The sequence below is a fragment of the Drosophila mojavensis genome, unplaced genomic scaffold (assembly GCF_018153725.1).
Source record: "Drosophila mojavensis isolate 15081-1352.22 unplaced genomic scaffold, ASM1815372v1 contig_80, whole genome shotgun sequence".
Taxonomy (NCBI): Eukaryota; Metazoa; Arthropoda; class Insecta; order Diptera; family Drosophilidae; genus Drosophila; species Drosophila mojavensis.
The window spans coordinates 7036965-7059190 of record NW_025318906.1 but is presented as its reverse complement, the minus strand read 5'-3'; the positions used below and the strand labels follow the sequence as shown (position 1 = coordinate 7059190).

At 36.6% G+C, this 22226-nt stretch overlaps 1 protein-coding gene across 5 annotated transcripts in view; it reads right to left on the bottom strand.

Annotated features, from left to right (window-relative positions):
* Positions 1 to 12: 12 nt before the first annotated feature.
* The window catches only part of LOC6578988 (protein Shroom), a 69158-nt gene continuing 46944 nt past the window's right edge, over positions 13 to 22226 (bottom strand). For 4 of the 5 annotated variants that reach the window (XM_032730191.2, XM_015163407.3, XM_032730189.2 and 1 more), the window contains exons 8-10: positions 979 to 2641; positions 646 to 909; positions 13 to 564 (exon numbers count right to left, since the gene is read on the bottom strand). In XM_032730191.2, coding sequence (XP_032586082.2) covers positions 301 to 564; positions 646 to 909; positions 979 to 2641 — 2191 coding nt within the window. In that variant the 3' untranslated portion in view covers positions 13 to 300. Of the gene's footprint in view, positions 565 to 645; positions 910 to 978; positions 2642 to 14788; positions 14836 to 22226 lie in introns of those variants that run through there. The other variant, XM_015163408.3, reaches the window with a different exon arrangement.

Sequence of the window (22226 nt, the reverse complement as noted above, 5' to 3'; positions counted from 1 at the left end):
TGTGACTAAGCATTTAAATTGTTTTAAAATTTTTATTAATGCATACAGTTTATCTTTGCTTTTGATAATTATGTAAAAAATTGCTTACACATATGCGGTTGATACATAGTTTACCCTACATACTAATTGAAAATCACAAATGAACATAAAATATTTATACATTATAGTGTGTGTTGTGGTTGAATTTTAAGCACATTAAGTTAAGTTAAATACACACAGCCCGACCAGCAGCTGAGGCAATTCTCGCAAACAGCCCTCAACTTAAAGTTGACAGCACGGAAAATTGAATTGAGAGCCCAGCTAGCAATCGCTTTGGACTAGCGCATCGCTTAAGGCGTTCAACTGCTCCTCGCTGCTCTTGATCCTGTCGGAGAGGTCGCGTGCATCGGCAATCAGTTTGGCCTTCATATTAATAAAGTAATCATAATCGGCGCACATGTCAACGTTGAGATGTTTGCCAATCAGTTTGGCAATGCTGCTGCCACGCCTATCGATGTCAGACTTGAGCCGTTGCGCCTCCTCCAGCTGCTCATAGAGACGTTCACGTTTCGCTGCCAGCGTACTCTGTAATATTTAAAAATAAAGAATATTTAGTTTATGTAGAGAGAGAGAGAGAGAGAGAGAGTCAAATCAATCTGTCTTTACCTTCTCCTGCTGGCTGCTAATCGTCTCTAGACTGCTTTCAGTTTGCGCCAAACGCTCGGAGAGCGAGAGCAAAAGGCTGGTTATGTGACCCACATCATCGATGTAGGTGCGGAACTTGGAGGCTTCGCTGGGACGCACCTTCTCCGTTAACTTGGCCAGCAAATCGAGGCCCAGTTTGTCATTAATGCTGCACTCATCGCAAATTGTTTGCTGCTCACTTTTGAGCGAGCCAATTTTTTGGTTCAACTGCTTGATCAGCGCATGCTGCAAAGACACAGATATTGTGGGTTAGCATGAGGCTTATAGTAATGATATGGACTACTGGATACTCACCAGCTGTTGCTTGATTAAATTCGTGCTATCCGTGTCGCTTGCATCATCCTCATCCGTCAGCTGCAGCTCCACGCTGACCAGCTGCAGCTCTGTCGTAGCAACTGAGTTGCTGGAGCTGCTGCTGTTGCTGCTGCAGTTGCTCCTGGCGCTGTCGCCCTTCATGCGCATCAGCGTTGAGGTGCCCACATCTCGCTTGGCCGGACGCAGCTGCACATTCGGATTGTACAAGTTGTTGACATACTGTGTCGTTGGTTTATATCTTTTTGGTGTTAGGATTTCGATGAGTTTGTCGTTGGGCAACAGCTGCTTGATCAGCTCCAAGGCCGCCTGCTCGTACTCCAGCTCGATGGCCTGCTGCTGACGTGGCTGCAGTGTGGTGCGTGTCTGTTGCTCCTCGCGCGTGGCCACCAGCTCATTGTCCAGCAGATCCTCATCCGTTTGGCAGGCCATGTCCGAGGTGCTGGGCGTGGGATTGACAATCAGCACCAGTTCGCTGCGCTGCATCAGCTGCAGGCTATCCATGGGCGAGGCTTCGGGCGTGGCTGCCGTGGCCGCTTCAGCTGCCGGCTCCTCCTCCAACGGAGCAGGGGCTGCTGGGCTGGGCGGCTGCTCAGTGGCTGTGGCGCTGGCTGTGGCTGTGGCTGCAACTGTGCCTGTGGCTGGCTCTGCAGTGGTGCTCGTGCTCATGCTCGTATTCGTGGTGCTGCTCGGCTTGCCATAGCTGCTCAGCAGACCCGCCGTATCACACAGATGCGCTGACATCAGCTGTGACTGCAGTTGTGTTATCTTTTCAATGTTCTCACGCAACGACTCCTGCCGGCTGACAGGTGGCTTCGGCTGCGTCGCTGTCGTCGTCGTCGTCGTTGTCGGCGTGGTGCTAATTACCTCAGCCCGAAAGATGTGTGCAGCTGCATCGTTATTGACATTCGCATTCCCATTCACTGGACTGCACTCCAGTGAGCTGGTGCTCAGGCTGCAATCGGAATTGGAGTTGGCCGGCGAGAGGAGCTGCGGCGGTGTCGCTGGCAGCGATGCCTCCTCCAGCGTCGTCTCCAGATTCTGTGCAACCTGCTTCAGATCCACCTGTGACTGGGAGACGAATGTGGTGGCATCGTTTAGGGACTGCAGTTGCTTCACATCGTACGACTGAGATCGCGTAAATTGTGGCGCTGGCGATCGGCTTTTGCTGCTGTAGGCGTGGCCCATCGTGGGCGTCGAGTACCGTTGCTGCTGTTGCTGCGGATGCTGTGGCTGCTGTTGCTGCTGCTGCACCGTCTGGCCATAGATCATGGCATAGGCTGTATTATTGCCGCCAACAGCATTCGCTGCATTCGTGGGCGTGGCATTCGTTGCGAGATTATTATTGGAGCCGTAGCGCATGGCGACAACCACATCGCCCGGCGAACTGGGCGTCATCGGCTTCACCGGCTTCACCGGCTGCTGCTGCAGCTTCACACCCAGCGGCAAGACATCCGGCAAATTGTTGGGCATTTTCAGCTTGCCCGCAGCAGCGGCTGCCGCCGCAATGCCGTAGCTGGGCTTGCTGTGCGCCACCAGGTCCTCGTTGGAGGTGAGCGTCAGCTTATAGATGCCATGATCCGGATCTGTGTTGTTCAGCTTCTCCAGGCTCTGACGCGGCAGATACGAGGCCTTCGAGTTCGATCTGCAAGTAAATGAAATAAAGCGAATTAGTAGGGGTTGCTAGAGGTAGCTACAATTATACTTAATATATAGGCGTACAAAATTGATAAAAGTTGTATTTATGTAATGAAAAATATATATTTTTATATTAAATGTTCGCCAGGGTCAAGCATAAAAATATTTAAATTTTTGAGAAAATTCGAAAAGAGTCGAGATCCCTTACAATAAATAACACATATATTTAAATACTAATTTTTTATTTTTTTTTATTTTTAATATATCTTTTTTTAAATATATTATATATCTTTCTTCCAAGGGAATTTTTTATTCTTCCAATCTAAGTATATCGACTTTTGAGCACATGAAAGAACGATTGAGTAGACCAAGACGTCATCAAATTAAATTATATAATAATACTAATCTATTTTTAAGGGTTTTTAAGATCTTATTGGATGTGGATTCTCGACTCTTAAATTTAACAGAAATCGAATAATGACTTGAACTAAACTGAGCTGAGTATAATAAATATAAATTTTTATGTTTATTACATAACCATATATATATGTTTATTTATTGACTTTGAGCTCAGTCCCAACTGCAATAGCAAGCGCAAAATCTTGTGAAATTTGCAGCGCGACAAACTTCATCCAGAGTCACGTGTGCGCAGCTAATCAGCATATGAAATTGCCTTTAACAGCCCTACCCAAAATCGTTGGCAAATGTCAATCGATATGTACAATATATACGATATGTACGATATGTATGTGTATGGAGAGGTCATCTGGAAGGGGTCATCGCAGTTCACGATTCGCCACAGTAGCCACATTTATTATGCAAATCTGAGGCAACGCGAAACGAGCTGCTAATTGAGTCCTCCATGGGATCAACTGCACAGATCTTAACAGCTCAACAGCTCAACAGCTCAACAGCTCAACAGCTCATCATCATCAGCCGCAGAAGCAGCAGCAGCAGCAGCAGCAGCATTTCTCAGCACCCACATGGCGAAAGTGGCTGCTCCACAAAACAAGACAATAATAAAATTAAATCAGAAAAAAAAAAAACAAAACCAACAAAAACAAGGTAAACCGAAAAATTATTCTGTGCACGATGCGCGGCGACAACATTTTTGTTTCGGGTATTAAAAACGAAAGTGAAATGTTTACAGTGCAATTATAAAGAGTTTTATGTTTCAGTTTAGTGTGTGCAAAGGGGGCGTGGCAGGCAGTCAAAAACTTTCAAAAAAAAGTGCTAAACTCATTTTCAATTTTAAGCAATTTTTTTTCGCAGTTAGGCCACCCACAGAAGTGTGTTCAAAATGAAGGTGTTGCTCTAACGGTTAACATTTTTGGCCAACAAAATGTGCGTAAAAACTATTTAGATATATATATTATAAGCAATATATATGTGTATAAAAGAAAGCCGACATAGAAATGCTTTGCATAAATTAAGCCACATTTTGGCTGCTTACATCACACTCGAATGTATCTGTATCTTTAGCTGTATCTGTATCTATAGCTGTGTATCTAGCTGTCTGTGCATTTGCATAAGCAAGCCTTTTGTCTAGTTCCCAACGGCTCACACTCACACACACACAGACAGAGCACATTTGTTGATTGTAGCCGACAAAACGCAGCGCAGCTTCTTCACTTTCTTCAGCGCAGGCATCCGTCAGATACATTAGCTGTGGATGTATCTACAGCTGCCGCTGCCGCTGCTGCTGCTGTTGATGGCTGTTCACTTGTTGCTTCTCTTAATCACTTCCGTTCGCCTGTTAAGTAATATGTGATGTGCATGTGTGTGTGTGTCTTTAGCTAATTTTGCCATGTTTATTGTTTTAGTTTTTCGTTTTTCGGCATTTGCATATAAAAGATATCTTTTTTTTTTTTTTTTGCATATTACAGAATGTCTCACAAATTACTTATATATTTATAAGTCTGTGGCTTCCTATTCACTCTCTTGCTTTTTATCTTGTTTTGACACAGGAAAAGTGTGCGTTGATTGATATCCTAAGCTCAGCATTTACCTATGTTTACCTGGCCTTTTGTTTACACCGCGCTTATCTAACATAAATATTATATTATTATAATCTTCAACTCGGGTTTACACTGGACTCTAAATGTACTTGGCGTCTATGTTTTTGATAACTCGCTGAGTGTGCGTTTGTGTATCTTATTTGTCATCAAAGATACACACACACATACACACATACACATTAACACTCTGTGGACAAGCCCCCTCTTAACTTTGATCATATATACATACATATATATATTTTTTATTCATAAATTTAATTGGATTTTTGACTGAGCAAATGCGCGCATATGCTAGCGCTAAAAATAGCAACAAATAATAAAAATAATAATGTTGAAAAAAAAAGCTATTGTAATGAGAAATTAACAGCCATGAAAATGTAAATAAAACGTGTCATAGTTTTGTTTGACTACAAAAAATGAAAAAAAAAAAAAAAAAAAAATAAATAAATAAATAAACTGTTTGCTTGGCTTAGTCAGATTACGTTTTTATAATATTCTTGTAGTTTGCTGTTTTTTGTTTTTTTAATAGAAATTAAAATAAATATCTAAATATATAATTTTTTAACGGCATTTATTATAATTATTATTACTATTTTGTTTCAAATTTTGATTAGTAATTTTATATATAAATTATTTTTATTCATACAAATTTGTTTTATATGTTTCTAACCCATTGTATTTTATATTTATATTTTTTGTGCATATATTTGTTAAACAAGTTATTTTATATTTATGCAATTTTTTAGTTAGCTAACTCAAGTTTTTTATACTGTTTTTATAGAAACAAAATGATTTCTTCTGAATAGTAATAACAATAATAATAATAATACTCATACGAATTTAACCTTCTATATTAATAACATTTAGTTATTATTACGAATTGAAAATTCAAGTCATTTTATGAACACTTTGACATCAATAAACACGAATAGCACAAAGCATATTCTTTGTATTGCCCCACTCAATCTATTGATATCACTAGAGCTGTCATAAAATCTATAGACTAGACTTTATTTTGTATTTAACTTAAATTTACAATGAATTAACCGTGCGGTGGGCTGATAAGCGAAGTAAACAATGGTTTCTAACTGAAAGCCAGAAATAAAAAAAAAAAAAAAAATTTTATAAAAAAAAAAAAAAAAAAAAAAAAATAGAACTGGAAATAATCAGTCTTAAAGCTGATTTGATGCTTACTACGAGATCGATAGATGGTTAATAATCGTATAACTATTTGTTAAGTAATAAGTTGTTATATAGTAAAAGTCTTTATAGATTTATATTATATGACATTGGTATAGATATAAAAAATAAACGAATTAAATCATCAATTTCATATATGATATCATTTTATTTTAATTTAATTATATAATTATCTTTACATGTATTATTATAAATATATCTTCAACAATTCATAAGCCGCTTGAGTAACGAAGCTGATATAACTCGGCCCTTCTATTTATAATATTAAAATAATAAAAAATGCCAAAAAAGAAATGAAGAGAAAATTACGCCCGCAATGCTAAGTAGTTGGATGATAATGCCCAGATTTATGCCAAATTATTGTTTTATTTGTTTATTGTTTAGCTTGCTGTTATTTTTTATTTTTATTTTTTTGCATGCAAAACTTAGCTGTGAATGAGTGTTTAAATGTTGTATAAGACACTGAAAGAAAGGGCTCAAATGAAATGCTTGGCTAGACTGAGAGAGTTGGGGAATTTCAATTCGTATACTCTTAGTATTTAGTCTCACTCTCCCCTCTCTCTCACTCCCTCACTCTCTCACTCTTTCTGCCTGGTCAATAACATTTCCATTTCCATACAATTAACGCATATTTTTATGGCCATTTGTGCGTGTGTGTGTGTGTTTTTGGCCATGTTTGGGGCGCTGGTTATGTGATGCAAATTATGAATAGCAAAAGAGCAGATTTTGATAAATTGGCCTGGCCTTTTGTTTGGCTTTGTTGCATAAGCCAGAGCAGCAGCAGCAGCGGCAGCCGATGGGCTTTAGCTGCTGCGGGGGTTCACTGTACAGGCAAACGACTGAAAATCAAATTGGCAAACGCATCCACAAATTGCCAACCCACTGTCAACTGGCGCCTGTGGCATGCGGCATGTGGCATGTGGCAAGTGTGGCAAGTGTGGCTAGTCTGGGGTGCTTTGGCCTCGCTGCGTGGCATACGCAATGCCTTGCACTATAATTTTTTGTTTTTGCTTTCTGCTTCTTCTTATTGTTCAGTTTTTTGATCAGCAGCAATATAACGAGCCGCCGACTAGTTTTCTTTGATAGTAAAAGTATTTTATTTAAATATGCCGACGCATGGAAATCACGTTTTTAACATCTCGTCTTAACATTGAGCCAAAGAAAAAAAAGAAGGCAAACAAATGCTCGCTGTTGCGGTTGTTGTTGCTGTTGTTGTTGTTGTTGTTGCTGCTGCTGCTGCTGTTGCTGTTGTTGAAAACATAAACATCTCACAAGCCGAAGCCGAAAAAAAGCAACTTCAAACCGGATTGAACGCAGTCGCACACATTTTCACTTGCCGCAAAGTGACGTCAAGAGTCCAAGACACAGTCAAAACAGATGGCCAATACGCGCAGTTAGCGTCGCAGTCGACGTCGCAGTTGCCACTTTCTTCATGAAATTGCACTGAGGTCAGAGCAAGGGGGTATCAAGAGGTCAGCCTGGCAGCAAGGCACACACACACACACACACACACACTTACACACAGCCTACACACACTCGCACGCACCAGCAGCAGAACAAATTGCAGCAACAACAACAACAGCAAGTGGCATGCTCTTCAAATCTCTTGCAACTTCAACTGTCATAAGACTCTGGTATTTAGGCTTTTTATTTTTATACATATTTATATACATATACATATACATATACATACATATATATATTTCTTTTTCTTTTTCTGTACATCAATCTATGGCATAAATTTCTCTTGGAAAAATTACTGTAAAATACCAAAAAAAAAAAAAAAAAAAAACAGAAACAAGAAAAAGAAGAAGAAGTAGGAAAAGCAAGACTAAAAACCAAAGCTAAGACAACACAAGAAAAGCAAAGAAATGAAAAGTTCTCTCTCGCATTGAAAGTGGATGCTGTTGGCTGGCAGCATCTGCCGCTTGAGTAGCCAACGCAAACACTTGAAAGATACTGCACAGTGGTACAAGATCAGATGTAAAGTCAATTTAAAGTTGGCTTCTAGCCCAAAGAACTTTGCTTGATAAAGTAGTTGGGCAGTTAGATATGATAAATATAGTTAGACTGCGGCATTTCTTATTAAATTGTTCAATTTATGAGCAACATTAGCATTTCATATAGAGTCAATTCAATTCCAATAAGAACATGACTATTTTAGTTAATTAGTTTTAAATCAAAGATATCAAAAAAATTTAATAAACTAAACAAATAAACAAATCAAGAAAAAAAATTAATAAAAAATAGTAAAAAAATATAAATAAAATAAATATACAAATAAAATTAAAATAATAATTAAAATAAAAAAATTAATAAATTAAAAAAAAATGTATTAAAAATTAAAAAAAAAAAATTAATAAATAAAAATGAGAATATAAAATTAATAAAATTATTAAATTAGGAAAGAAGACTTGACAATAATTATTATTGTTTTTATATTACTTGTTATTTATTTGATTATTATTTAAATTTCTATTTATTTTATATTTATTTATTTTATTTAGAAGCTCTATGTAAGCCCAATCTCTCCCACACTTGCCCCACTGTGCAGCTTCTGTCGAGCCTAACAATTGCCTGGCCAGACGTTTGTCTGTTCGTGGGCTGTTTTCATTTCTAATGCAGTTGTTGTTGCTGCTGCGGCTGTTGCTGTTGCTGCTGCTGCGGCTGTTGCTGTTGCTGGCGTTGTTATCGTTGCTTTGGCTGTCGCTCAGCAATAATTATGATCCATTAATTCTGGCGGGCGGCGCCTTGTGCAATATTTTTAATGTAAAATCGATTTAATGGCGCTTCTCGCTTGAGGGCTCTGCCCAAAATAGAAAAACACAAAAACTTTGTAAATTGTTGCAGCAGCAGCAGCAGCAGCAGCAGCAGCAGCCGCATCTACTATTGAAAGTGTCGAAAGTGGCTGCAGAGCTCCACAGACTCAGAGCCTCATAGTTTGAGCGGCAGCTGCAGAGCCGCGTGTAATTAACTTGTGAGCTAAACGGCCAAGTCATAATAATTACATAGACAGGCAACAAGAAGGCAAGCCCCCAGCTGCGGGGCTAACACAGAACAAAAGAGCTCTCGTAAAGATGTTAGAAGTGTTGCACAGCCATTGCCACGCCCTACCCAACCACCGCCCCCTTCCTCTCCCCCTTTATTGTTACGCCCATAGGCCTACTCAGCAGCAGTGAGGAGCGTGAAGTCGACTGGGCTAACTTGGCTTTTGTGCTTTTGATCATGGCTTGTGGCTGTTGGCCGTATCTGCTTGCAAATCTACGCGACACATCTGCCAATGACATTTTCACTTCAAGCAGCAACAACAACAACAGCAACAGCAACATTTGGCCTGCGGGCGCATGCGCAACAACACGTTCGACATGGATCACTCGCAATGAACCAGGCTCGCTGTCTGCGTCGCAGTCGCCGTCTCTGTCGCCGTCACAGTCAACTCTTTTAGCCATTTGCGTTTTGGCCATTACACAAAAACAGCCGCTGGCGAATGCCAAAGTGTGGCCGCTCTTTGAATAGGAACTGCCCTGAATACGGATTTCGCATTGTCTTTAGGTTTTTTCTTCGTTTCATTTTAGCTGCTAATTTGTGCGCTTAGTTTTTTTTTTATTATTTTTATTTAGGTTTGCGAAATGCGTCAAGTGCATGTTGAGGTATTCAAGGTGGTTAGCAATGGGGCAGCCAGCAGTGTAGAGTGGAGGGGAGGGAAGTGCGAGGCGAGCGGGCAGTTGAACATGTCACACAACACTTAGATCCGGGCATGTCAAGCCAGCAGAAGAGCAACGCGACTTACATAAAACTTGCAAACGTGGTAGCTGACGGTTAAATATAGAAAAGTTGAAGGTAACGAGGACAGATAGATAGATGGATATATGTACCTATATATACACGTATATATAGGTAACTATGTATAGTGAGCGAGTCTTTAAAAATCATTTACTTCTATATTTTTATAGTTTTATATTTCTCTATATTTTTTTAAGCCAAAGCTAATGAAAAGAAATGTTTACTAATTAAAAGGATTATCTGTCTAAGTATCTCTGAGAGCCCCACACATACTAGCTGCATAGCTCACACTCTCGGCCAACTTGTTAGCCATGTTAATGTAAACTTTTGTTGTTTTTCCAATTTTACAAATTCTAATTTTATGATATGATATTAGTGGCTGCCTAACAGTTATTTATGATAATGCAATGCTGTTATTAAGCTGTCTACAAATTAAATGCCTCATCAGGCTTCATTAGCTCAACGAAATCACATACATATGATATCATATAATACCGAGTTCTATGACAGAGAACAGAACGGAATGGAACGGAACGGAACTGCAGCAAATGGAGTGTTAAATGAATATGGAAAAGGTTCGTGTGACCTCATCAGCGATGGCCACAAAAATAAAAATATAAATAAATACGATATACATATGTATGTATATATACTATATATGTATGTATATGCAGATGTATGACTGTACCTAAACTCAAGCAATCGCAACTACAATAACATTGAACGTGATAAATATAGATATTTATACAGAAACACGCATGATCGATGTTTTTCATATCAACTTCAGATCCAGATAGATATATATGTATGTAAATAGATGTAGATATATATGCATGCAGTAGATGCAGATAAAGCTACAAATAGAGTAAAGATACAAATACACAGATACAGATAGAGAATGTGTTTACAGATACAGATATAGATATAGATATAGATATATTGTAGATATAGATATAGATATAGATATAGATATATATATAGATATATATATAGATATAGATATAGATATAGATATAGATATAGATATAGATATAGATATAGATATAGATATAGATATAGATATAGATATAGATATAGATATAGATATAGATATAGATATAGATATAGATATAGATATAGATATAGATATAGATATAGATATAGATATAGATATAGATATAGATATAGATATAGATATAGATATAGATATAGATATAGATATAGATATAGATATAGATATAGATATAGATATAGATATAGATATAGATATAGATATAGATATAGATATAGATATAGATATAGATATAGATATAGATATAGATATAGATATAGATATAGATATAGATATAGATATAGATATAGATATAGATATAGATATAGATATAGATATAGATATAGATATAGATATAGATATAGATATAGATATAGATAGATATAGATATAGATATAGATATAGATATAGATATAGATATAGATATAGATATAGATATAGATATAGATATAGATATAGATATAGATACAGATACAGATACAGATACAGATACAGATACAACTACAGATACAGATACATCTATACCTAGGCATAGATAGAGATACAGATGCAGATGCAGATTTATACCTATATATACATAGATACAGATACGAATTAATGTACACACCTGCATATACACAAATACTCATGCCCCAATGCAGATACAGATACACAGATTCACAGCTATAGATACACGCACAACAGACAATGACTCTGCATATGATATATGTCATATATATGGAGTACGAGTCACGCATAAGTAAATTTACGAACTTTACTTTTATATACACATATATATTTATTTTTTAAAATGAAAGTGAGAGATTGATGGATGGATACATGGATGGAGTGCTGGGCATGTTTATAGATATGTATTTATACGGCTCTGTTAATTGTCGTCGCTGTTTCAGCTTGACCTTTAGCATATTAATGATGTAGAGCAGCAGCAGCAGCAGCAGCAATAAAAACAACAACAATCGCTTGCATTGTTTTTCCTCTTTAGCTGCCATGCAGACGCGCCCAGAACAAAGCGAAACATATATATATATATATATATATCTATAACAGACAATAGAGTACAATCTTTATGGATAGCTATGTCGATGGCAGCGACTTAAATCAATCAAGGTTAATGCCAACAGTTCAACATAAACAGATCATACTGTACTTTAACTTAATTAATGGCTATTCGCTATTGGCTATTGGCTATCGACTCGAGTCGAGTCGGATCGGAGGGGAATTTGCATCACTTTGCAATTATCTATGCAAATCAAAGCGTTGAGTGTGAAGCTCAGTGGTTAAGCTTCATGGGGGAGCGGGACGGGGCGTAGACCCTGCCCAGCTGTTTAACTATAGTGGAGTATTGGAGTAGAATTCTCACGCTTCGCACAAGTTCGCAGAACAGGCCAAGTAACAAGTTTTATTTTTTATATTTTTGGTTTCAAAGTCGCGACGATCGATAGCAATGCTCGATTAATCGATTTCTGAGCAACAGTCAGGCATTGCTCCCAGTAACTGTTTAAAGTTGTTTACTGTTTTGTTTGTTGTCGTTGCCGTTCGCTGTTGCTGTTGCTGTTGCTGTTGTTGTGTCAACATTGGGTGTAGTTCACTTGGTGACTGGGGCTGCACTCCAGTTGTTTTCTATGTCACGCGCTCCAACAACCCAAAAGAACAACACCAACAAAAACAAACAATAACAATGCGAGTGTTGGCAAAAGCTTCAAGTATGACTCCTCCTCATCTATATATGTATATGTATGTCTGTGTATACTGTATATAACTAATCGTATTTACACTCATCATAGCTCTGGAGAGCTGACATCAGAAGGCCAGCACTTAAGAACAGAGTTTTGGCTGGCAATAATAAGACGAATGCCCAAAAGCCAAGAAGGTTATGAAAACACACAGTAAAGTCGAAAGTTAAACCAAGAGATGAGAACAGTAAACATCTAATAGCTCAGAAATGAAATTCTCTTGAGTAGAACAGAGATCAATAGAGTTTATCACTTTATCAACAGATTTAATATCTGTATAAATAATCCTGTATCTCTATTTATCGTTATCTTAAACGCAAATCTATCTATCTAGCTCTCTATCTACCCTTATACTTATCCCTTAATCTATCTAGCTATTCATCTGTTTATCCATACTTCCTATCTATCTATCCACATATTATTACCTATTCATCTATCTATCTTCCCATCTATCCATGTAATCATCTATTCAACTTTCAGCATATCTATATATTTCTCTATCCATACGCCTACCTGAGGTTCTATCTATCCTATATATCTATCCTATATTTCCATTCATTTATTTCGATCTATCCACCTATTCATCCCTCTATCTATCTATCTATCTAGATAGTTCTACTGCAGCTTCTTAAAAATAAAATTAAGTATGCTTATGAAACATTACTTGAAATTATCCATTGTTGAATTGTTCTCGTTGGTTGTTATCCAATTTCCAGTAATCCTATTCTATGCCTACTTTTGCGCGACTCAGGCGCAGCTTAAGTTCTGTAAGTCGATGCAAAAAGCTAATCAAAATGTCAAACTTTGAGCTGTCTATTTTTATTTTTTCAAATTCTAAGCCAACGTCGCAATAATAAGCAAAAGAAAAAGGTTTGTGGAGCGGAACAGATAGTCGAAAAATAGCCACAGCGATCTTAAAGGAGGCACAGCCCGCACCCACGCCAAAAAAAGTTGTTGTTGTTGTTGTTGCTGTTGTTATTGTTGTTGTCATTGTTTACAAAACCTTGGACATGGACGTGTGTCGAACGTTGGCCCCAGCGCTGCGACTGCGGCTGATGATGAGTGCCACTCCTAGCTTTGCGCAGCGAGAAAATAAAGCTGAGAAAACTATATAGTATTTATATATGTATATAAATAAATATATAGTGAAAAAGCCAAAATACATCCGCGTATTGTTTGCGCAGGCTGCCAAGCCAAATGCAGCAATTGGGAAAAAAAAAAAACGTTAGATAAACAATAACACTGCGCAGCAGAGATTGAAGTCATGTGAGATATGTTTTCAAAAGATACATATATTTAATATATTTTTAAATATTTAATATATTTTCATATACTTGATATTGTCTCTTTATATTTTTGTTTATATCTTTAACATAAAATTTGTATTTTGTTGCACAGTGTAATTAATGGTTTCAGTGATAAAAGATATCAGCTGCATTTGGCGGCAACAATTTGATCATGATCATGATGATCATCATGCTGTTCATCTTTGGTACATTTGGTGGGCGTTACTCTATCTGCTGTCTCTTTCCATTGCCATCCCCTCTCTCCCTCCCTTCCTGTCTCTCTCTTTCTCTCGCTCTCTGACAGGCAAAAGCGTGAAATTCAGGCGACCCTAAAAAGTTGCTGCCGCGTCAAATTTTTATGTGTACAACGAACCCGCAGCATCATAATTTTAATAATATGAATAATAATAAAAAAATAACAATAATAAAAGGCAATCATAACAACAACAGCGGCAGCAACAAGTTGTTGTTGTTGTTGCTGTTGCAGTTGACAGGAAGCGTCGCTGTTGTTGCAGCCACCCAAAACAGAAAACAACAAAAATTGGTGGCTGGTTGCTCGCGTGCAGCAGCAACAGCAGCAACAGCAGCAACTGTTGAATGCCAAGAGCAATGCAAGCGTCTGGCAAATGTATAAAATAAACGCAATTAAGTGCTGGCAACAGCAACAGCAACAAGCAACAGCAAACAAACACACAACAAATTAAAAAGAAAGAAAAAAAAAACGAGATCAAGATTTGGCTTTGATTGCATTTTCAAGGTTGTTGTTGTTGTTGTTGTTGCTGCATTGCCCAAATTGGCGCGCTGCAATTAAAATAAAGGCAACATATATGGCATGTTTTTTCTCGCTAAATACACACACATATACATGCAGAAGTGTATGTGTGAATGTATGTATGTGTATACATTGGCTAGGAAACATTGCGATTTGCTTGTGCCCCAAATTGCGCCGCATGTTGTTCAAACGATGACGTCACATTATGGCCTAAGGCTATTTAAAGTTGTTTATTTTTTTTGCACAACACACATACACATGGTATATGTATATAGAGTATATATGTTTATATATAGAGCTGGCGTCTAGACATTTGCCAATTCACTGATTACCTAAAGCCCAAGTGTTGGCACCAATGCGACATCTTCACTCAAAGCTGAACAGCTAAATATATATATAACAGTTATATATATAATATATATATATATATATATATACAATTCAAATGAAGATCAATCACTTTTTGAATGAACTGTTTGCAAAACTCAACTAACCGTTGGCTTTCATTGAACGAAACGTACTAAAAGCGCTGACAAAAACTGTATCTCGTGGATACGCGCGAATGTAGCTGAAAGATACAAAACGAAAACAACAACAACAACAACAACAACAACAACAACTACGTAAAATAAACAATATATTCTGTACGCTCAAACGATCAAATGAAAATGCTGTGAGCATATGACAATCGTATAAAATTTATAAAGCATTCACGAAAACGAAGCGGGAATGCCCTTAATGAAATATTTTTCACGCATGCTTAGAACACGCTAAAATACAATGTGAGAAAAGTAAAACGTATAAAGAACAATAGCTATAAAGTTATGATAGACATATATATACATTCTAATGATATATGGCATCTACATTTATCTTTACATGCTAATCACATTCGTCTGGCTCTAAGGCAATGTCGTGCGAAATGCTTAGCTAAATCAAGCTAATTAAAATTTATAAAATATTTAAACAATGAACGAATATATATTTAGCATACAGCTGCTAATTTTGTAAAAAAAAAAAATCTCATAAATATTTGATATATATATAATATATATGAAATATGGAATATATATAGGAAGTCAATGAAAATTGAGCTCAACTATTTAGAGTTTGCAGCTATTCACGCAAATTATTGATGGTAAAGCCAAAACTAAATCGATTTGAACTCGGATTTGCCATCTATTTTAAACCTTAAACTTAGCCTTAACCTTAACCTTTAAACCTATAAGCAACAATATTTAAAAAAATAAAATTTTAATGGAAATTTAACTTAAGAAAATATATTTGTGTGTAATGCAGCTCCTACTAACGCATTTTTTTAAAGAATTGTTAAACTTATTATTACAAAAAAAAAAAATAAATAAATAAATAAATTAAATAAATAAAAAAAAAAAAATAAGTAAATAAATAAATAATAGAATAACAATAAAAAATAATAATAAATTTAAATAAAAAAAATAGTCAAAATAATAAAATAAAATAACATTAACAATAAAAATATAAGAAATGTATATTAAAAAACAATAATAATAAATAAAATAAAATATAAATTAAATAATAATAACATAAAATAAAATAGCAATAAAAATATAAGATATATTTTGTATTTCTTTAATTTTTTAATTTGTAAAGAAAAAATTAGATAGGCTATTTATGCTTGACTTGAGTTGTATATCTAGTCCAGCAGATTTTATTACATAATTTTTATATTATATTAAAAAATATAAACGTCTCCTGAAATTCCCAATTTTCTTATTTTTCCAGTGTAGCGTGCTTTAAGAACTTGCTGGAACGTTCAAATAAGAAAACAGCTAAAACGCTTCGCAATTGCATTTGCCCGAATGAATCTATAAATATAAATTTCAGCTCATTCACCATATCAAACAAATTCAAAACAAGTGAATAATAAAAAACAAAATAAAATAAAAAAATCAATGGCCAAACGATAAGCGTTATCACAATTCAATTATAGAGCAAATGACTCAGAGTGCCAACTGCGCGCAGAGACTGAAACAGATTTGAAAATTCAGCTAAAAATAAATGGCACAATTTCCAGCTGCAGGCGACGTAATGAAAAGCTGCGGGATTTCTTTCGGGAAAAGCGACAGAAAAGCTGATTAGCTAACAAATTTAGACGACTCTCTGACATATTGGGTGCTGCTGCTGTTGTTGTTGTTGTTGCTGTTGCTAGCTGTTGTTGCTGGTGATTTATGCAGTTCAGGCTGACCCAAAAAAATGTAAATATATAAATTTTGTGCAGAAGTCAAGTCTGAGCAGGAGGAATGCGGCTGCTGCTTTAATTTTTTTCTTCTTTTCTTTATTTTTATTTTATTTATATTTATTTATGGTCAGTCAACGCTGTGGAATGTATTTTTTTCTGCTTCTGCCTCTTCTTCTTCATTTTTGTACTTGCGTACTTGTTGTTTTTCCATGTTTTGAGCTACACTTTGGCTTAGCTTTGCAAATTGGCATCAGCCAATTGCAAATTGACTTTGTTCGACTGCGCAATTTTGATTGAAAATTTGCTTTTCCCTAAAGAACGTGTTGCAAACAAAAGCGAGAGATGTGACTGGCTGGCTGTCTGGCAGGATGCGCTGCATATTTGTGGCTTTTGTGGCATAGAGTCCAATGCTACCCTTTTGTGGCGTGGCTCGGCTCGGCTTGGCATGGCTCAGAGGCAGAGGTAAACACAGGTAAGCACAGGTAAACCCAGGGCAATTCGTCAGCAGCAAATAAAAAGCAATATTCGCCGCTTAGTTGGCGCTTTTTACTTTGTTGGATTATGCAGTCAGCCAGGCCTGGCCAAAGACTTCGTCCGCCGCCTGCTGTCCCGCCGCTGTTGCATTGACAACGCGAGCTGCTGGCTCCAGTCTGTCGGCCTTGAGCTGTCGCTGGCCACGTACGAGCCGAGGCACAATGTGCAACGAGAGTCGGACGCGAACTTGGACGCATAATAATGATCTCCAAACTGAGCAACGGCAGCCAGAAAGCCGCTAAAAAGCGAAAATGCAAAAAACAGGCTAAAGCAAATACAGAAATACAAAAGTGCAGCGAGCAGGCAAAGTGTTCGCATTGATTGCATTTCATTTGCATTGTGTGAGAATCAATCACGAACAGCCGCAGCCGCAGACGCAGCAGCAGCAGCAGAAGAAGAAGACAAGAAAAATAAAGAGCTCGCATATAGCAAATTGCAGCTGAGTCGCGACTGGCGACTCCTTTTGGCCAGACAGTTGTCTAGTCAGCCAGCCATTTATTAGTTATTAACGTGGCTAAGTGCATGTGATCATACAACTACTTACAGTGCAATTGCAATTGCAATCGCAATCGCAATTGCCAACATCAACAGCAACAACAACAACAGCAACAACAACAACAATAATAACAATAATCATGATTGAGCACAAGGCAGACGACGCGACGACTTGTTGACAATCATTTGACGACATTGATGATTCTAGCTGTCAGCTTGAAGCAGCAGCACTAAGTACACTGCGAGAAATGAGCTGAGAATGAAGTTTGACGACTGATTGAAGTGAGTTAATTAACTAAAATATTGCTAGAAATATATAGTACTCAGCACTCAAAGAAAATATGCTATGCTCATAGCTGGCATATACACTGAGAGAAAAGTGGAGTACTATATAAAGCGGAGTACTATATAAAAATAATATATCTATAACTGCATTAGCTCAATGACTGCCTATGAGTCCATGGAAGTATACGAAAATCCTAGTGCTGAACAGTAATATGTATATATGCGCTTTGAATACACTTAGAGAAATAAGTTATAGGAAAACGTAAGTACACGCAGGGAAAATACTTATTCTATAGGCAAAATTTGCAGAGAAAATCTTAAAACAAATGCATATTAGAGCTTAACATTTTATGCATACACTCTGAGAAAAATATGAAGCTATACAGGTGCCTTGAAAAAATAAATTTGATACAACATTTTAATCAGAGGCTTATTAGACAGCCTAAAATTACAGCAGAAGAACAGCTTTATATATTTATAAAAAGTATACTTTAAGCTTAATAGACAGTTTAACATTGAATTCATACACTGAAAGAAACCCGTAATGCCAAACAAGACATGGGCATAGGATCTTAGCTGTAAGAAATTACAGTTAGAACTTTTATATGCAAATTTTATATGCAAACTTTGTCATATTTTGTTTCTCTCAGTGCATTCATCAGCTCAGTCCCACTCACCCACATACACTGTAACAGTTATAGTTAATGTTACACCAATGCAATTGAATGCAATGCATTGCCCACTGCAGCTGGCTTTGCATTTCAATTGTGCGCGCATTTGGCTTTCGTTTTCATTTGGCGCTTTTCAATACGCGCCGCGTGCTAATCGAATCGCCCAACAAATGCCGCTGATTAGTCAAAAGGGGGCGGGGCAGCGATTGGAGAAGAAAACAAAAAATGGGGGGCCTGGCCAGGCCTGACTCGTTACGCGTTGTTTGTTGCGTGTTTGCTTTCTTTTACAGCCCTGGCGAAGGCTTTCACGCCTAATGCGGCAAAGGTGTTGGATACAAAATCGTAGCTGTTAGATACTTTAGCTAGCTGTGGATGCGGATGCAAAGATTGAGTTGGAGATGCAAAGATGAAGATACAAATACTAATTGCCGGCGAAGACTTTTGAATATGTATCTATAAAGTATTAACTGACTAAGAATATCTGTATCTGTATCTATTAGATTTAGGGGGCATATGAGTAGATACATTTATATCTTTTATCTGAAAGGAATGATCTTTGAGTATGTATCTATAAAGTAAAGTAAAGTTGAGGTAATTGAGTAGCAATATTTGCATCGTTTCTATTAGATTTAGTTGGGCATATGAGTAGATACTTTTGCTTCTCATATCTGGAAGATACTTACAGGCATATATGTCTCTTTATCTCAATGACTTTTATGTTTGTATCTATTTAATAATTTCTAATTCATAAACAAATTTGAAATCTATAAGCCCGAAGCTGCAATATTTGTATCTATATCTATATTTTTGTATCTTTTAAACAGGTTTACTTGTATCTTTATATCTAGATTTTGATCTGAAACCATATATCTATACCCATATAGTCTGACTTGGTTTTTCTAGACTATCCAATGTCCCATATGCTTACTATTTGTATCTCTTGCATATGTATTTCTTGTATCTATATCTACAACTCTAGGCACCCACATGTCCACCTATATCTATCTCTGTCACATCTGCACACTCTACCAGGAAATTTTACATCTATTGTCATAAGCTCCATCTGCATTTGTGCAACTGCAGCCATAAAGCCTTTCGGAACCTTAATTCTCCATTAGCTGCAGCTATTAAAGCGAGCCATCTGCTGCCTGCCTAGCAGCCCATTGTCTATGCGTTGGGTGGTAAACGGAAGAAAATATAAGAAAAGAAAAAAACCGAAAGTGAAAGCATTTAATATGCATAATGCACAAGTTTATATTCATTTTATATATATATATAGTTACTTCTATCTCTTCTGTCTTCAGTCACAACGTCCGACGACTGGCAATGAGCTGGATAGCAAGACGACAGTTTTCAAAGTCAGCTCACATTTATTTTTCATTTCTTTCGGTTGCTTTTTGGTTTTTGTTTTTTGGTTGACTTTCAAAACACACGACGCGCAATTGTCACACACAACCAAAATCAAAATCAAAATCAAAAATTTGACACTCGACGCGTTTCCCAGGCTCGAAATTGAATTGAAATGGAAGCAATGCGACTGTTTCTGTTTCTCCTGCTGCTCCAGCTTTGGTGTCAATTTGAGTTTCATACTCGTAATAAAATTAAATTGCTTTTTAAGTTTTATGAGAGTGTCACACAGAGAGTGTGCGTGTGTGTGTGTGTGTGTGTGCTTTGCTTTTGTAATGATCAAATCCATTAAGTGGCGCAGAACTCGCTGGCAAATGCTTTGGACTTTTTTTTGTGTTTCGTTGTCAGCCTTTTGCTTGTGGGTGTCACTAATTGAATTTCCACTCAGCCGACAAAAAAACTTCTGCCTAACGGCACTTTGTTCGATCTGTTCTTGGCCGCACGTAGACAACATAAAATGTTTCATTTTAATATTGAGCAAGTTGCGCAACAATTTGTTTTATTTCATCGTCACACAAAATTTATGCAAAAATCACTTTGGTGCTCAGCTCGTTCTTATTTTTTTTTTAATTTTTTACATAAGAATAATTGCAGGCACGTAGCGGCAAAAAGAAATGAGCAGCAGCAGCGGAGGAGCAGCTAAATAAATTTCAGTACAAGTTCATTGACTGTGATGGAGCCACGCCCCATTCGCTTTGGACATGCAAAAATATCGTGACCAAAACAAAGGGCCACAAGCTATAAAAAACAAAAGACAACAGCAACAAACAGCAAATAAACAAATAACGAATACGCAAAGTACATAAAAACAACAAAAAACATTGCATTAATTTGATTTGCGAGCCACAGAAAAACCCCAATGGGCTAACATTAAATAGAAACCAAAGCAACGCGTTCAAATTGCAATTTCATCAAATTATCTAAGCCCATCTGAACACGCAAAAAGAAACAGCAAATTTTATATATTTGTATGTAAACCAACAAATAAAACTTATAGATATATGTCTAAGTATATAGCTAAATAGAAACTCCTTTGATGTAGACAAAAAAAAGTTATAGACTTTGTTTCGAGTACTCTCCTTCATATATAATGTTAGTCTAACCCAACTTCATAGCCAACTCCAGCTCGACAATCAAGCCAAATCTAATTAGTTAAATTAGTTAAATATAGCTAAAAAATTTTAACCCTGTTAAGCAAAGGAAATCCCTTTAACTTATACAGATATAGTTTTATAGTTAGTTAAGATCTAAGACCTACACAAGACAATTTCAAATTATTTAACCACATATCAAACAACTTCAACAAGACAAGACACACAAATCTAATTAGATATATATCTAGTTAGATAACACTTCAAACAATTATTTAAATACACAGTTAAAGACTTTTGACCTTATATACCCAATCTCGTAACACCATGAACACAATGGATATGTTTGTAACTTCAGCTGCATAAGATTATAAATATTTAGCTTGAGCAAACATCTGAGAGAGCTGTTAGACTCAGCTTGCTTATCAGATGACCCTAACGCCATGCCAGATTTGGTGTGTACCTAGATTAGAGTTAAGGAATCAAGTATTTGGATGACCCTAAAGCCACATTGAATTTGGCTGAAGATGGGGCTGTACTTAGATAAGAGCTGAACTTGCCCAAATAACAATTCCAACTCATTGTATTTCAAGACCTCCATCAGACTGCATCCATCTTTAATCTCAATGTGACTCTATCTCATCATCCATACCCTTAATTAGTTATATAAACCTTAATCATTGTTTATGTAAACTTCTCCCACGGCAATAGTGCAAAAATTTGCACAATTATTTGGTAAATTATTTTAGTTTAAAGTTATTTGAAGATCATAAAAACTTGCTCAATGCTTCATTCAATTAGAGTTTTGTTACCTGTTCAGGTGTGGCTGTGAAATATGTTGCGTTAAAAAAACACACAACTAGAGTATATTAAATTTACAAAATATATATACATAATATATATTTATGTACATTACAAAAACGTAAAAAAAATGTTAATTACATTACAAAAAAAAAAAAAAAAAAGTAAATTAGGCAAACAATTTAAACATGCGCTTTGGCCGGGAAACCCGCTCGTAGTGCGCGTTGCTCTGATTTTAATTTGGGTTTTGTTTCGTTTTTTTTTT